Genomic DNA, 18,816 nt, shown 5'->3' with positions numbered 1-18,816 from the left:
AATTTTCGATTGAAAATTAGGGTCCTTTTCGATATTAAATCAATATCAGGTAAAAAAATAAATTTTCTAATTCCAAAAAATTACAGTGTATTTGATACATAGTAAAACCAAGTTTTCACCAAATTTCGTAAAATTTTTTTTTTTGTAAAAGATAAAAATAAAAAACCAAAAACTTAGTTTTTTGAATTTTCCACAAAAATTTTGAGGTTATGTGAAAAAAGTGTAAATACAAAACTTGTAGATCTTTGTTACCTACAACTTTGTCATTTAACTTTTTTCCATCTTGCACTTGTAGTTTCGCCAAAAATCGCGATAAACCGATTTTTACCCTTAAAAACTCACCCCCTCCCACTTCCCGACCTCGGATGGTGTGGAATTTATTTTTTCTTTCATTTTTAGCATTTTCTCTTTCTTTTCCAATAGGTTTTATTCTACTATAATTTTTTTTGGTTTCAAAAATTATCGACCCTGCTCTATAACAGACATCCGTAACTCAGTGGCAATATCAACTTTCCCCCGTATATTTCTCCCCATTAAGTCTATTGTAGACTGCATCTAGATTACAGTTATTAAACAGTGGTCACTATGGTAACATTTCATTGTGAGTTTCAAAGTATCTGTGGCAACCATCCCTAAACAGTCAAATCATATTTTAAATTATACGAAGATTTCAAAATTATTATTTAACACCGATTTTTTACACTTTTGGTAACATGGATTGGCCAAGTAAAAATGTTCCGCGAGGAGGTTTTTTACAACCTGCAAGGTGTACTTACAACCCTGAGACTCACCAGTTTCTTAAACGTAAGTGTTTAGTTACTGATTAATTATTTTTTATTCATTTTTTGTAATGAACTATTAAGTGCTTATTTATCAAAAGCAGTGATCACACGGACACGTTCACAATTTATTCTTGGACAGTCTAATTAATTAAATTAAAGAATTAAAATCTTCAAGTAATTTTGTTGATTCTTTTTCAGTTTCTATTGTACTATATAATATGATATATTCTAAATACATAGTATAATTCACGTATATTTTCCTAGTACCTAATTTTCTTTATGGTCAAAAAAATGATACTTAACTGGATAAAAATTAAGAGTTTTTTCAAATGGGACACACCGTATTTTAAAATTGTAATGGTATGTTATTTTATGGTACTTTATTATTTCTTAAGCATTTCCTGTACCTGCTTTTATTGTGAGTTATTCGTGATTCTTTGAGACAAGCATTAGTGGCAACAACAATTAGGTGAAATTTTATTAAGTTGGACGCGAAAATATTCAATTAAAAATAGTTTTTCAAAAAAAAAAAAAAAAATACATAATTTATGATTCCTAATTTGTTAATATTGGATAATATATCAAAATAGCTAAGTAGTTAAGATTTTTGGTGTGTAAAATATTAATAAAAAAACACATTAGCTATGACTTTATCACAAAACTTGCTTACAAGTTTGACCTTTTTATAGTTTTATAGATTAATATAGTTTTTGTGCTAGGAGAGTATAACAATAATGTGCTACTAGCAAAAATAAATTTATCATCAGAAATTCTATGATAGAGAACAACCAATAATAGAAGCTTTTCAAAGTTTACCTACTAGAACAGTTTCAACGAACTGGACACGTAAATTACGAGAAATTTGATCCATCAAAAACAGTTCTAAATAAAGAAAAAGAATTAAATGTAATTCATAGTATCAGTGAGAATCCGCATATTACTATGAGGGAAATTGCAAATGATGCATTTGAAACTAGTGGTCGTAGTGTAGGAACAGTTTAAAAAAGAACAAGATGCATCCATATCATGCACAGTTGTTCCAAGAGCTTAATGAGGATAACTACAGTATAATCATAGAATTTTGTCGGTGAATGCAGGAGAAAATTCAGAATGATGCATATTTCTTCGAATACGTTTTATTTGGGGATGAAGCTACTTTTTAAAACAATGGTACTGTAAACAGACGTAATTTCCACCATTAGTCAAGTTCTAATTTGCACATTTTCACCCACAGTCAAACAACATGATCGTTTAATGTTTGGTCTGGAATTCTTGAAAATTATGTCATAGAACGATTCTTTTTCGAGGATCACGTAAACGGAAAAATATATCTATATTTTCTGGACAACAAATTGTTGGAATTATTGAAACCGTTGAACTTACGCGAGACAATGTGAATATGGAAGGGAACGAGCCATAAGGTAGCATCCACGATCTCCAGAGTTAAACAAGCTAGACTTTTTTGAGACTATATAAAATATAAGGCATATAAAACACCAGCTATACCTAAAGAAGATATTAAAGAGAGAATTAGAAATGAATGTATGCGATTAAACAGAAATTTATTAACTAGTTTAAGTCGCTCTTTTGAATATCGCTTGCAATAATGTATTGTCTACGACTGCCATTTTGAATATTTATTTGTATATAAACGTCACTTCACCTTATGTTGATTTGTTAATGGTGTACAACATTTAGATGTTGTATTATGATTGTGATGCGAAGACCTATTATCTTCCCTTCTTCTTCTTCTTCTTAGCCTTCTGTCGTCCATGTTTGGACATAGGCCTCTCCCAACTCCTTCCATCGGTCTCTATCCTGAGCAACATATTTCCAATTTGTTCCGGCTATTCTTTTAATGTCATCAACCCATCTCATCTGTGGTCTTCCTCTTGGTCGTTTACTTTCGTAAGGTCTCCAATGTTGTATTGTAGTATTCCAACGTTGGTCTTTTTGTCTAGCAGTGTGGCCCGCGAAGCCTAATTTAAGTTTTGCAATTTTTGTTGCTATGTCCTCGACTTTTGTTTCGGATCTTACCCAGTCGTTCCTCTTTTTATCTGAGAGTCGTATACTTAACATTGCTCTTTCCATTGTTCTTTCTGTTGTGGCTAGTTTATTCATGTTTGCCTTGGTTAGGGTCCAGGTTTGACATCCATATGTCATGATAGGAAGGATGCATTGGTTGAACACTTTGCTCCTCAAGTATTGGGGTATTTTGCGGTTCTTAAGTATCCAACTAAGTTTTCCAAATCCTGCCCATGCTAGTCTTGCTCTTCTAGCAATTTCCGCACTTTGGTTCTCTTTGTCAAGTCTCAGGATTTGGCCTAGGTAGATATATTCCTGGATTTGTTTTATCTCACTGCCATTTATAGTTATACGTCTGGGGTCATCTGTGTTTGTCATTATTTTTGTTTTATTCATATTCATTTTTAGGCCGACGTATTGGGAGCTGGCTGCTAGTTCCCCCATCATAATTTGAATTTAATTTATGATGGGGAACTGATTGATGGGGGTTAAATTATCTTCCCAGTAGTCCTTAATTGTCAAAGGCTTAGCTAATACGCATTTTTATCAATATTTTATACACCAAAAATAATCAGTCTAGACTATTATGTACATTTATGAAAAATTATTTCGATTGAATATTTTCACTATTAACTATTAAAATTTCACCTAATTGTCGTTGCAATTAATGTTTGCAATAATAAAATAACATTCCATTACAATTCTAAAATATAGGGTGTTTCATTAAAGAAACTCTTGAAGTTTCGACCAATTCTGTACCTATAAGTAGGTACTAAGATTAAATATTTCGTTATGTTATATTATTTGATAGTAGTAGACTATATTAAAAAGCTTTTGAACATAAATAGATTTTTTGGTGTCAAATCTCCACCATTCTACCGGGGGTTAATTTTGCTACGAAATTAAATTAAAAACGCAATTAACTTTTAAACTACTTTGTATAACATTACAAAATCATATATTACAAAAACGAGAACATCGAGAAAAGTAAATAAATTAAAAATATACAGGGTGTTCCATTAAAAAAAGATAATTTTGTTCGATCCTGTACATATGGGTGGCCCTGTATATTTGAACATATTTTTAGTATGAGCCTTTGTGTTCAAACTTGTACCTAAATATTTTTTGTGTATCTTTTAAAACAAATGAGTAATTGGACTTCCTCGCAATAATGCCGCATCCTGTATGTACTAAATTTTCCTTAGTTGTTGCTATTAGCAGTATATAATGAGCAAACCTAAGTTGGCGTAAATATTTGCCGTTGATGCAGATTCAAAAATACTGGTTAGCGCCAAAAAAATAGTTTAGAGGAAATTGTATTCACTTGCATGGGCCCTCTTAGTGTTTATAAATCTCTTTGAATTTTAATAGTGACATTTTGGTTTGGTATATATTATAAATTAATGTGTTCTATTCACTAAACCCAGTTCCAACTGTCTTGTAAATTTATTAATAAATTTATTGCTATGTTGGCAAGTTTTGTTTCTAAATTTTATTGCTTCATATATCTTTATTTCAATGCCCATTTCCTTCCTCATAATATTTAACAATGACTTTCTTGAGTTCTATTTGGTCTTGTGTATCTATCGGTATATCTTGTACAATTACGTTTTGCTATTTTTCTTTTTTCATCCTCTCTAATCTAATTTTTGTCCAATATAATTCTTTCTCAGTTTGTTGTTTTCATTTTTGAACTGATAGATTTTCTTTCTTATTTTAATTTTGGTAATTTCCTTATCTCTTCTCTATATACTCTTTGTTTCCCTTTGATATCTTTTACTTCCTTCATAATTTTTGTGTTTTATTTGTAAGCTTCTGCATTATATTCAGTAATTGATCGAGTTTATTTATTGTATCTCTTGTTTGTTGTTGTTAGGAGTTATTGGTATTTTTTAGCTCCTGTTTTTGGTTAAAAAGTCCCCCTAGAAGCTTATCTTACCTGTAACGCCTTACATGGGCGCTTGTAGTCTATTATCTCTTTTCACCGATTTTCGGTCCACAGATGCAATACTGTAGGTTTAAATTTTACTATAAAATAATATTAAATTCTAATACATATAATATACTATGGAATATTGACTTAACAGAAACCACTATCAAAATTTTTTTACTCTAATCATGAATTGCTTTCAGAAGATTTGTAATACTAAAAAAGATATATTCTTTATTCACATTCTTTCATCAAGATCACTATTGTTTTGAAGCTATTTCCTTGTGGCATTTTAAAGTAATTACTATTTAAATGGGAATAAGCCACAATTAAAAGTTAAAGTAAGTTTATTGACGTTTCAATTTCCACTTCGGAAATCGTTCTCAAAACTTATCTTGTATTTTGAGAACGATTTTCGAAGTGGAAATTGAAACGTCAATAAACTTACTTTAACCTTTAATTATGGCCTATTCCCCTTTAAATAGTAATTAATATCAAGATTATTTCCTCAATTTTCTTTCTTTGCTATTGCATTCCGATGCTATTATTATTAATAAAGAGATTACAAAAGACATATTTTCAACGTATGTGTATTAGTGACGATTTTGCGCAACCAACTGTTGCCCGATTTGATCGTAGGTGTATGGGTCTTGTTAAGTATTGTTTTAGTTATTTTTATTGTTATTCTAAATACTCGAAAAACAAAACAAACTTAAATATTATGTAATTGTAATTTGTACTTTTTCATTAAATTCTTCAACAAGTTAATAAATTATATAGGTACCTATGTGTTTTACAAATACCTCTGTCAGTAAATCATTTCAATTTTTTATTCCAACAGGTCACAAACTTTTTTTTTATTAATTTTCTATTTATAGTTCTATCAATTTCAAACAAATTTGCGTGTTGTTAAGCCATTATATCAACGAAATCGCGAATGCCAAAGATTGTTTCACACATAATTTAAACGCTGCTCTAGACTATGTCATTGATTAAAAATTACACAAAAACTATACTGTGTAGTTTTTAATCAATGTGTAGTTTTTAATCAATGACTATATTTAAGATCCTTAAAAATGGTACGATTTATCAGTATATAAATAAACTGAAATGTTAATTAAAAGTCATGGCTTTAAAAGCCGGTTTTCACGCTACGTCTTATTGTACGTTTTGTTGGATAGGACAAATCCTATACAATAAAACGTGGCATGTAAACAGCAAAACGTACGTAAGTAGGCCATTGACCATCTTGTCTTTTCCCTCTTCATCCCGTAGTATCGTTATAGTTGAAAAAATAAAAGAAAGCAGCCGTGTTTCCTCCATAATAAAAAAACACTAAACAAACTTCACACAACTCAAGACTCTGAATTAGAAATGAGGTAAAAAACGGAAGGAAAAACGTAGTGTGTATACACTGGACAAAACGTACATTTTGTCGTACGTTTTATATGACCCACAAAACGTACAATAAGACGTAGCGTGAAAACGGGCCATAATATTCAGATATGACTCAAAATTTTATGTTGCTAAAAATATCTTGCCCTATATAGAAGGTTCGACAGATAAAATATATAAACAGAATAGCAAGAAAAAACAAAATGGGAACTATATTTAACACCGTTAAAAAAATCTCAACTATAGTACCATGCGCAAAAACAAAAATTGCATTGGAAAATGAAAATGAAGCAATATATAAGATCCTCCTGGTTGAAAAATGTAAGAGACTGGACAGGCATGGACGCACATTCGATATTAAGAACACCTCAAGATAGAGAGCTATTTGCTGAAGTTCTAGTCAACCTTCAGTAATGGAGAGGACACCTTAAGACGAAGAAGATATTTATAAGATCCTTTGTGAGGACTGCGACAAATCGCACATTAGATCAGACAATCGAAGAATATAGGTTAGACGAGAAAAACCTTATAATGCCATCGAAGAAGCGTCATCCCTAGCACAATGTGGCATAAGCACAGGACATAAAACTAAAAGAATATGTTTTTCATTATAAAGTTATGGTACGCACTATATATATATATATATATATATATATATATATATATATATATATATATATATATATATATATATATATATATATATATATATATATATATATATATATATATATATATATATATATATATACATATTTCTGTTGTATGGTAGATAAATTACCTTATCTCTAGTTTTATAAATAAATTAACTGCGTTCGTGATATTTAAATTTGTATATTTCTTATTTTTACTTTTTTTTTAGAACTATTGCAAGAAAGCAAAATGACAATGACACAAAACAAGAAAAACAATTATTTCTTAAGGAATGGTGAACCCTTTCCAACACAAACCAGAAGCCATTCCCATATTCCTCAGATATCTATCAGACCTGGAAGCTCCAAGAAACGTTCAAGAGAAACTATAATGAATTCAGGAGTATATGAAAGAGAACAATTTTTTCCAAAACCTATGTTATTTGATCGAGAGAAGGAAAAAGAAAAACTACAGAATCAAATGGCATATAATGCAGACATTGTTGTACATCAGAAGAAAGTAATAGAGAAAAAGATTTGCCAGGATAATAAAGAAGAAATTAATCGCTTTGATCAGTGTAAGCACATTGACTGTCACTCTTATGTATTTTATAATTCTCCTATTAGCTATTTAATAATAATTGGCGCTTTAGTTACCGTTCAGACACAGATGCAAACTGCGTGATTCCAATTCGCGATAAGTGAACATATACAGAGAGGCGCGGTTAGTGTGTGGAGTAGTAAGCGGGTTTTGCTTTATTCCAATAATGGAAGTCGAAGAATCAGTATGTGTTTACTTGTTCCATAAAAAAAAGAATAAACGCAGGACTAGCTACATCCAATTTTGCGCGATCGGCTCATATATCATTATTATTATCTTTGCCTTTATCCTTAGGGAGGGTCAACTTTCATTATTATCCCCCCCCCCCTGATTATTATGGTCTCCCTCTCCTACTCCTTCCAGAAACTGGGTAATTGTCTACATTGGGTGATAGCGTCTAAACCTTAAACATACCCCAATTATCTAAACCTATGCCCTCCCATTCTAGCAGCAATTGGTACCAGTACTAGATTTTCTTTAATGTACTCATTCTTAATTTTATCATTTTTTGTCACTCCACTCATCTATCTAAGCATTTTCATTTCCACCATATGCATTTTTTGTTCCCCTTTTTTTAACTGCACAACATTCAATTCCCTACATCATAGCTGGTCTTAGAGCAGTTTTATAGAGATTTCTTCTTTACCTTGGAACAAAATCATAAAAAATCAATTTTCATTTTTTTTATACTCCCTTCCCTTTCCCTTTTTTTATACTCCCTACTTCTTATTACTAAAGAGGTATTCTTTAGTAATTCTATGTATAGTTTTTAATTAATATTACTATGAAGGTGTGAAATATAAAAAATCAATACTTCAAGTTCATTAAAACACAAGTTGTGTGGGTTTGAAGAAAAGTGTGCTAAGATACAAGAACGTAAGTGCGCAAAGACACTTTGCGTTAAGAATCTAATTTTTTGAGTAATCAAAAAAGCACAAGAATGTTTCTAGATCGAATTCTACTAATTTTTCTACATTTTGACAAAGTTCTTTTGTGCCTCCTCTTGCATAAGCATTACTTCGACCTCTACTTATTTTATTTCTTTAAGTGTTCAACAATGTTGTATATACTATAGGCTCTAAGCAAGGTCCTACTTTTCTTATTTATTTACTTAAGTGTTTCAGTCTTAGTTTCATTCCTAGGTTCTCTAACACCAAGGCGCGCTGCCGGTGCTCAGTTTCCAATTTTATGACTCTTTTTCAAATCTTTCCTGATCATTATTGATGTCTTTATTATTATTATTGTTAGAGGCCATTGTCTTGCACTACTGTTTCCACCAAGCTTCGATACATTCCGGATTTGTTTTTTTTTTGTTTGTGTTTTATCTTTGATCATCCGTGTTTGCGGTTTACATTATCCGGCTATACATTTTACGTTGGAGAACATTTCTGGATTCAGTTGTATACATAGGTTTTGGATATGATTATTTTTGTCTCCTTTTCGTAGGATTTTTATACGTTTGTTTATATTGGTTATCTCTGTATGTTTCTGTACCGAATTTGTCGCGTTTCTTGTTCCTTCTATAACTATTTATAACTTATAATAGGGTTTATATTTTATAACTTAAATGATTATATTTTTTAATTGCAAAATATGCTCTTATTGTTTTAGTGGTGCAAGAGATCAGAGATCGAGAAGAGTGGTTGAAAGAAATGGAAAGTATGGGACAAGGAGAGAAATACAGACAAATAATAGAATTACAAATTCAAGAAAAAGTGCGTGAAATGAACAGAATGAAATGTTCAAATTAATGTTTATTATTAATTTGGACTGTTTATTAGATCTAGTAGCATATGTTATATGTATAATAAATATACTGATTTCTATTTATTAGTAATCAATAAAAAATAAAGAGGAAAAACAAAATTTTTGTTTTAATAAGTTTACATGTTTTAAGGTTAAGGAATAATAATTTTTTCCTACGAATTCGTTCTCTTAATCAATGGCAACGATTTTTGACAAACTCTTGACGTAATCTAACAATTTCAAGGAAGGTAAAGACATCGTAAGTCAAATTATCAGAGAGAGAACTTCTTTTCTCAAGGTGTGTGACGGGTAGCTCTTTCGAGGCGACAGACTCAGTAAAACACAGGTTGAAATAAAAATAAATCTATTAATTCTAACGTATGTACAAAAATAAAAATAAAATATATTCTATATCCCCGCATGGATCCCGCGAGAGTGAATTCCCCGGCGGACGTCTGTAAAAGAAAAATTATTATTACTAACAGAAAATGAAATATGCGAATTCGATCGCACGCAGACTTATACTCGCTTTCACCTCAGTCCAGCGGAAGCGCCAAATGCTCTCGCAATCAAAATATTCGATTGTGCAGATCCACGTTATATTCTGAGTCAGAGTTGACGAAAACGTTCAATCCACTATACCTACGAGTTCTGCTTGATTAAGGACAGAGCATAATCCTCACTGCGGAAGTCTTTCTGTCCGGGTTGGCTCGCAGATTCAATGCACTAGCGAGCCAGGGAACCTAGAGCGTTAGCCACAAGACTCGTTTAACTCCGCCAGCCGCTCGCTTTAAATAGCCGCTCCGGACCCCACCTCGTCTTGTCGTGGAAATGGATGCGTGATATCGACACTCTCATGGTTCGAACTATTGAACGCTGTTGCTGTAGGACGTTCAGCACATCGTTACAGGTGTATTGTGTGTCTGTGGCAATTGTTTACGTACATACCTATTAAGAACTAGCTAATACCGAGACAGACTATGCTTCGTCGTTTTTTAAGGATAATGACTGAATCTTAAAATTACTATCTTATCCACTTATTGGGCCCTCTCATTTTTCGTGCCGACGTGGAATACGCTATAAAAGTAGCATAGCTGGCCAAGGCTCCTGGACCGGATGGCATTACAATGGAAGCCATAAAACTGTTGGAAGATGACAACATCGACATGTCAATAACAATTTTCAATGCCATATATAACATCGGCCATATTCCAACGGATTTGCTTTATTCAACATTTATAATCATATGACAAAGTTCATTGAAGTGTTAATGCTTATTCTTCTGTTCAGAAAGCTGGAAAAGCTAAGCGGCGAGACAAAATTTGGTTTCAATAGCGGAATCAGTACACAAGAAGCAGCTTTCTGCTTGAATACGCGTGTACAAAACTTCATGGACCAACGAAAGGATTCGTTCATCACATTCCTTGATTATGAAAAAGTATTTGACATTGGCGAAAAATATATAAGAGTTATCCAGAATCTTTATTAGAACCAAAAAGGCACGAATGAGGCTGAAAAAAGTCAACCAACACAGAGGAATTTAAAATTTTGGGAGAGGTACAAGAGGGGTGTATTTTGTCTCCTGTGGTGTTTAACCTTTATGTGGAGAATGTTTTTGCAGAAGCACTTGTAGGCTCAGTATGGTATAAAGGTTAACGGGTATCAGACACCGGAATAATTACAAATAACGAACATGATATGCAGTTGCCGCTAAATAAAATAAATAATGCAAACGGCTTAAAGATAAATGCAAGGAAAACAAAAAAAAAGGAATGTTAAATGTTATGTGTGGTCCATATTGTTATACGGACTGGTGTAGACATGGACGTTAAAAATATCCTCCATTATTAAGTTAAAGGCTCCCAAAATGTGCGAAGAATGTTCCGAACGCTGTCTCAGAAAGTCTCAACCTATTCGTGACAGTCTTAATAAGGGCACTCTAGGAAGTCTTAATAAGGGCAAATGCTAAAGGAGAATTGCTCAACTTGATCAAGGTACGAAACATTGGATACCTGGGCCATATCCTAAAAGGAAAAAGCTATGAAATCCCCCAACTAATTATCCGCGGAAATATTGAGGACAAGAGAGGAGTAGCTCGCAAAGAAATGAAACTACCATTAAAAAAAAAAAAAAAGAAATAGACAAACTCTTACGGCTTTACAATTCAGGGACCAAATATCTATTCCAGCTCTACAAGACTTCCTCCTCCTTGGACAATAAGCATTCCGCAATCTGGCATATCTTAAAATATTTTCAGAAAATAGAACTCCCTACTCCTTAATAAAAAATGTTTACCAAAAATTTCTAAGTTTTACCACATATACCTCAAAAAGAACTACTTTTATTCTACACTACCATCCTTACGCATTATACATACTGGCGAACTAAATACAATCTAACAAGCTCTCGCTCATATTAACTTCAGTAACATACCCTATATTCTTATAACTGATTCTCAGTTACATCCAAACCATTAACCAGCTTTACATGATACATCCAATTGCTCTTCTAATTAATAAAGAACTAGCTACCATACAAAAAAGAAATTATACTGTACAGTTTATAAGGATTTTTTCACAGATTGGCATTCAAGGAAATGAAGCATGGCTGAACAAGCAGGACAAAGGGAAACTGCAAGTGAAGCGAGAAATTGATGCAAATGATTAAAAATCATGTGTTACAGTGAAGGTCGAAAATTTGGGGCAAAATCAGTGGGACAGTTCCAACATTGAAACTTTGTGAAACGAAAACATCTGTAAAATCGTGACAATATCAAATGCCCAACATGGTGCACCAAGTTGTTGTTACTTGACTTCATCTAAGACATACCCGGCTTACCCAGGCAAATATAATTAATTATTGGTCACACTAACCCACCTCTATGTGAAAACTGTTAAGTGAATGAATTTGTCATTTATTTATTTATCAACAGGCAATCGCCCAATTAAAATACAATGTAAACATTATTTATAAATTACAGAAGATTCTTAACGTAATCTACTTAAATTAAATTTAAAAATTTTAATCATACAAAAAATGAAAGTAGGAACAGTTAATAACAAACATTAACAAAGAATGTACAAAACACAAGGACATCAAGCTATTACACACAGTTCTTAAGCTGAGCTTTAAATTCTTTTGGAATACTATAACAATCCAACCTTTGGGAATATTGATTAGCTAACCTTGGCATTCTAAACGTGAAGGAATTATGTTTGTAGTTTGTGCAATGAGGCCTAACATAAAAGTGTTGATTTAGCCTTATTTGTCTACTGGGAACATGGCGATTAATTTTTTCCAATAGTTAAGGACCAAAAATAATGAGTGCAGTATGAGTATACTATAAAACATAGTGAGATCTTTGTGCATGCATCAGATTTGGAGAAAAGTTATGTTGAGGGACCTTTCCATATTTGAATAGTAAATTTCTTCAATCCTCTGGTATTGTTTAAATGCAACAAATCTTAAGAATTTGTGTTGATCTCTCTCAATAACTTAAATATGGGCGAGGAGACCAAACACATGAACAGTAATCTAGGTGGGGTCTCACAGGTGAAAAATACAAAATTTTTATGGATGGGATATTTGGAAAGTCTTTAGCACAACGTTTGATAAACCCTAAAAGTTGAAGTGATTTTGAGACAACAGATGAGATATGGGGGATATAGGATAAGCTAGAATTGAGCACAACACCTAGGTCTTTTATCTAAGATACAGAGTCTAAAGGGCAGCCATTAATAGTATAGATATGATTTGTAGTTTTATTCTGACCAAAAACCATTAAATGACACCTTTTAACTTAAGTTCCATTCCATTGCTGCCACACCAATAGCTCAACTGATCCAAATCAGACTAGTTTTTGATAGTCACCATCATTCTCAATTTTCAAATATAATTTTAAATCGTCAGCAAACATTAGGAAAGAAGCAAAGAGGAAACAGGAGGCAATGTCATTAACATAGTTATTGAATAGAAGAGGTCCTAGGTGTGATCCTTGTGGTACTCCTGAAAGTACCTTAATCTCAAATGATTAAAAACCCTCAACAAGTACTATTTGTATTCTTTCAGTTAGGTAAGATAACAACCATTCTAAAAGTTTACCCTGAATACCCAGACTCCTCAACTTATTGCTTAAAATCTTTATTATTTATTTATATTGTTTATAAAAAATATACTTTCAGTATTTATAAAGATTGTTAAGGTTAAAAAATTTTAGTTCTGTATTTACTCCTTTCAAAATTGTTTAAAATAAAAACAACTTCATTCTGTAACATTTGCTTTTTTTTCTTATACAACAGGGGCCATAACGCCCACTGATTATCCCATAGGATAATAGACGGGATAATAATAAAAGAACCAGTTTGTTTATGGTAACCATATCCAAGCTAAAATAAACAAATAGTATGCAAGTGAAAAATAAATGACTTATTTTTGCATGTGACAGGTAAAATCACTAGTGTATAATTGTAATGCTAAGAATAAAACAATATTAAATTTAAAATGATTGCTTTAATTCATAAAAATACATAAGAAAGATAGTACCAGTTGTTTAAATTTTGTTAAAAGCAGCAATATCTACAGATTGAACATAGTCTTCAAATTCTTGAATCTTCTCCACTAATTCATCAACAGATACCTTGGCATCTTCTACAACACACATAATTTGCAATTTGTTGATACCATATCCCACTGGCATGAGTTTTGATGCTCCCCAGACGAGACCATCCATTTCAATTGTTCTGGTTACTTTTTCTAATTCTTTCATGTCAGTCTCATCATCCCATGGTTTTACATCAAGTACAATGCTAGATTTGGCAATTAATTCAGGTTTCTTTGATTTTTTTTCTGCATAGGCTTTAAGTCTTTCTTCACGTACCTAAAATATTTGGATACAGTCAACATAAGCAATTGCTTTAATGAATTCTGTTTGTTATTGTGTTGGATTAAATACCAATCTGATTAAAAAAAACATGGTAAAAAATCAAATAAAAGAAAGTGTGCAGTCTGTTGCAATATGAATTTCATATTGCAACAATCGAATATAAAAATATTATGGCTAAATAAAAGCTAAAAGCAGAATCACTTTTAACAGAGTCTATTGCAAACAAACAAAAGTAAACTAAACAAACAAATAGAACAGATTATTGATCATCATCAACAGTTATTCCATTCATAGTCATCAACAGTTCCATTTTCACACATCTGTTACTTTTCATTGTCTTCTTATTTCTTCATTGGATATGTAATCGCTGAATTTAATTTTGAGCATTCTCTGTTCCATAGCTACCCAAGTCACTTTTTGAGTCCACACAAGTTTATGGACTATGTTTTGTTGAAAGACCATGTATTAGTTTAACAGAAACATGAGTGTTGATGTACCTGATATATTTTTTGAATATAACGACACTAAGTTTGACACACTGTAAATTAATGTCCAAAAGAACATAGCTCTCTATCCAGAATTTTGGCAACTTTGGTGTTCTTTGACCCCAAACTCGAAAGGTTCTTCCTTGTACCAACAGGAACTCAAGTACCAAGCTTCCCACTCTTGTGCTGTATGTATTATCATCCAGATATGTAGACATATAACAATTTAAAGAAGGACTTGCCAGATCCTGAATAAAGAAATATAATACACAGAAGCAGACAAATGAAACAGCTAAGCACATACAGTGCCAGAAGAAAATAAAACAGACTGGGTGTTAAAACAACTGAAATATGGCTATTAAGAACCAACTGAAAAAATCAATTACATGATAAGAAATGAAAATTAAAGATCACTGATGAAGGAAAGAAAAACAAAACAATATTGAATTAGTCTGATGATACTATGTATAATGCTGTATAAAAACAAATATGAGTTAATAACATATGCTTTTAAAAATCTATTTAGACTTTAACAAAGACTTACTTTAGCTGCTTCTGCATCTTCTTCTTCGTCAGAGGCAAATAGATCAACATCATCATCGTCATCATCCTTTGCAGGTGCTGTGGTGGTAGGAGCAGATTTCAAGGGGTTACCTGAAACTCCGGCCTGTTTAAGTTCGTCAGCTGAGAAAGATTTGATGTGATTATACCAACGTAAAGCGTGGGGTAAATTGGCAGCTGGAGCTTTTGAAATCTGATTGAAAGCGTCTACATCGGCTTGGCTTAAGATATAGCTAGAAATACATTTTAATAGATTAAAACCAAAGAATATATATAAAACCGTTGAACTACACGTGTAAAGTTAGGTTATATGTAGACACCGTATAGATTAAAAATTTATACTTACCCTCCAACATAACTTTTGTCTTCTAGAAAGGAGTTAAGCTCCTTAACACCTTTTTCGGTTTTTAAATCTCCAAAACCCATTTTTATTATGTATTTTAATGAGGATCTGGACGAAACAGATGCTGATACCTCCTTGCAAAAAATGTAAGAGGAAGAGAAATAATTATGTTCATTTAGTTCTGAGAATTATTTTTGACAGCACAATGTTCTTCTTAATTTTATATCTCGATTCTTTCTATGCGTCCTTGCTATATCTATCTCTCTTATGTGACTCCTTTATAGAATTGAAAGAACGCATGCTGGGTAACTATACAAGGATGATGCAAAAAGTTTAGAATTTATTTTTTTTATTATGATCTGAAGATTTTTCCATTGGGAAACTAAACATCATTTACTTGACAATAAAAACTAAGCTGGGTGCTGGATTACTTTATTCTTGATATACGTTAAACGAAATATGAATATATGAATATATCTTCATATATGAATATATCTTAAATTTTGATGTATAACTACTACTACTACTGATGTGATATTATACTTACAATATTTCAACAACTTCTTATTATTATTGCTTACTGTTAAATCCTTAGTATTCCATAATTGAACAATCAGAGTGGTGTCTAATTAATAAGTTGAAGTTTGAGAGACTTTTATGTTGAAGGCGGTGTTTGGATTACGATTTACTTGTTGATAAGGTTGACGTAGGGTGATCGAAGTAAATCAAATAATTTTTTTGGGAATAACATTGTAGAGTATTAAAACTAGTATCTGAGATCAAGTTTTAATAATTTCTCCATTACAGGCTGCGAATCCACTGAAAATGTTGGAGATTGTCATATTTTCAAAGTGAACCACTCAGCTTACTGGGCAAATTTCCAGAACATCCGCATTTTTTTAAGGATAGAGCACCTTACAGACCAAAGTGTTCCTGGTATAGAAAAATCAAAAGTTACATTACTATTGAAAAAAATCTGTACTTAACACGTTAACTGCTACGAGAAGCAAGTGTGCACCTCATACACTGAACTTACTGACGCCACGAAATGCACCATTGCATCTCTTGCCTTAGTATATTTTAGGCTGCGTGATACAACTGTGCTTCACATCACAATATCCATTCATTTATATGGAATAGTTTTTTTTAGTGGCTTGATGAACTCTTTTATATTTATCTCCAGCTTCCCCAAAATAGGTGATAGTTTATACAGTCGAAATTTTTTATCACGCTTTTCATTATAAAATAAGTGTAAATTGTAAAGTAATAATTCAAAAATGTAAATGTAAATGATTCTTTATTAATACGATCACAACTTTGGCAATATTTGCAATCCCATTGACACAACATAGGCCAAAAATGTTTTTATTTCTTCGGTATTTGTATCCATCCACTCATCCAAAGTGTAGTTTTTTTACCGTGACTACCTACATATAGGTATTCAACTTCTTATATGTGTATCGATTAGTTGCTTGTACAATCCTTTAAAAAATATCGTTAAGGAGGAAGCTAAGCCACAGAATAAATAACAATCAGCACAATGCCCAGTCTCAGATGCCGCCTTTGAAGTGTGTCAGCACGCCATCGGTATATTTTAAACGGAAACATAAACTCGAATTGACAAATTTGTGACAAGCTCCGACAGAACTGTAATTTAAATTTTTAGAGATTAATAATTTAGTAAATTTGAAATATATAATTTAATCTATTCTTCAACTAAAAGTACAAATAAAATAGTGCATATTATGTCTATGGTTGCCGTAAATAAATTATACCGGGTTAGTTTTTCTATGCACAACAGATAAAATTTCTCTGAACAGCACTGGTTCCGTTTAAAACCTGGCTAATTCCGTCTGCGCGAACGAGATGTGCGTACTTATCTTGACAAGCAGAGTGGGCATTCTGATTTTATTATTCTGTAGCTAAGCTACCTGAGGAAAGGAATGCCAAATGTTTAGAACGTTTTAAACAACAAGAAAAAGGTTAATGTGAGTTAATAGTAAAATAAAGGTAGAAGGTATCGGCATAGCTCGCAACAAAGGAAAAAAATATAATAAAATAAGTATAAGATAAAAGGCCACCGTATATACGTATTTCTGACTATTGGTCGTCATCAGTACGCTGCAGCTTAGTTAGAAAAGGAGCATGTTAACTTGGGAAAGGATCACCACAGGAGCAATGCCACCAATTTGTGGCAATAATCTTGGAAGACTCTGGGGTTTCCAGAGCAACAACTAACACATCCACGGAGGAAGCTAAGCTACCTGAGGAAAGGAATACCAAACGTATAGAATGTTTCAAATAACAAGAAAAAGGTTAATGCGAGTTAATAGTAAAATAAGAGTAGAAGGTATCAGCATAGCTCGCAACAAAGGTAAAAAATATAATAAAATATGTGCATAAGATAAAAGGCCACCGTATATACGATTCTTTGGGAAAGGATTACTACAGGAGCAACGCGACCAATTTGTGGCAATGTACGGTTTGTCAATACCTTGGTTGGACAAATCTTTTATTACTGCCTTGGGATATATAGAATCGACAGCCTTCTCGAAATCTATGAAGGTTAATGCTAGTGGTATTTTATATTCTTTAGCCCTACTCATTAGTTCTCGAATTGTATGAATATGATCTATAGTACTGAATCCACTTCTGAAGCCAGCTTGTTCTCTCGGCTGTGCAGCATCTAATGCGTTTGTTAATCTGTTGTTGATGATTGTGAATATCTTGTATACGATTGGCAGTAGACTTATAGGTTGTAGTTTTTGATATCTTCTTTGCTACCTTTCTTATGAATGAGAATTATGTATTCCAGTGGTCTGGTATGCATCTAGATCTTAGGCAGTTTGTAAATATGCCTGCTAAGATTTTCCAGGTTTTATTGCCAGCGTATTTAAGCAGTTCGACTGTTATATCATCTATTTCAGCTGCTTTACTGCTTTTCATTTTTGCAATTGTCGATTCTACTTCTTCCGGAAGGACTTCTGGTACATCTTCTTGGTTACTGATTACTTCTTCAAGTGTGTCGGGGGCTTTGTACAGTTCACTGTAGAATTTAGTTACGAGTTCTATTATTTCATTTCTGTCTGTAATTCTGGTGTTTTCGTTTGTTAGAGCAACGATTTGCTTCTTCCTTTAATGATTAATACTTTTCTTGTTTTCTTATAGTTTTTCCTGTTTTCGATTGCATTTTCTACCAGTATTTTCTTATGTCTTCCTTAATACTTTTCCTTATTGTCTTACAAACTTCTGTGTATTGTATTCTTGGTATGTTGCTACTTACTTTCATTGCCCTTCTTTGTTTTAGCATTATTTATCATAGCATTAGCATAGTTTTATCACACAGTTTACTATGTTCATTTTGTGGTTGCGGGCCTCCGATTTCTTTGGTATTATCAAGGATGATTTCCATTAATTGAGAGCTATCAATTTGG

General features: G+C 32.4%; 2 protein-coding genes across 2 annotated transcripts; one reads left to right on the top strand and one right to left on the bottom strand.

The window, feature by feature from the left end:
- The first annotated feature begins 623 nt into the window (after window positions 1-623).
- On the top strand, window positions 624-9,231 carry LOC140436149 (UPF0193 protein EVG1 homolog). Its single transcript, XM_072524857.1, has 3 exons — window positions 624-804; window positions 6,995-7,342; window positions 8,977-9,231. The coding sequence occupies exons 1-3, from the start codon at window positions 714-716 to the stop codon at window positions 9,114-9,116; spliced, it is 579 nt and encodes a 192-aa protein (XP_072380958.1). The 5' UTR covers window positions 624-713; the 3' UTR covers window positions 9,117-9,231.
- A 4,369-nt stretch (window positions 9,232-13,600) lies between these two features.
- eEF1beta (elongation factor 1-beta) lies at window positions 13,601-15,547 on the bottom strand. Its single transcript, XM_072526779.1, has 3 exons — window positions 15,386-15,547; window positions 15,023-15,272; window positions 13,601-13,987 (listed from the first exon to the last, which is right to left on the bottom strand). The coding sequence occupies exons 1-3, from the start codon at window positions 15,463-15,465 to the stop codon at window positions 13,661-13,663; spliced, it is 657 nt and encodes a 218-aa protein (XP_072382880.1). The 5' UTR covers window positions 15,466-15,547; the 3' UTR covers window positions 13,601-13,660.
- Between the last annotated feature and the right edge of the window lie 3,269 nt (window positions 15,548-18,816).

This window comes from Diabrotica undecimpunctata, chromosome 3, assembly GCF_040954645.1.
Source record: "Diabrotica undecimpunctata isolate CICGRU chromosome 3, icDiaUnde3, whole genome shotgun sequence".
Lineage (NCBI taxonomy): Eukaryota > Metazoa > Arthropoda > Insecta > Coleoptera > Chrysomelidae > Diabrotica > Diabrotica undecimpunctata.
This window is presented reverse-complemented; position numbering and strand designations above follow the sequence as displayed.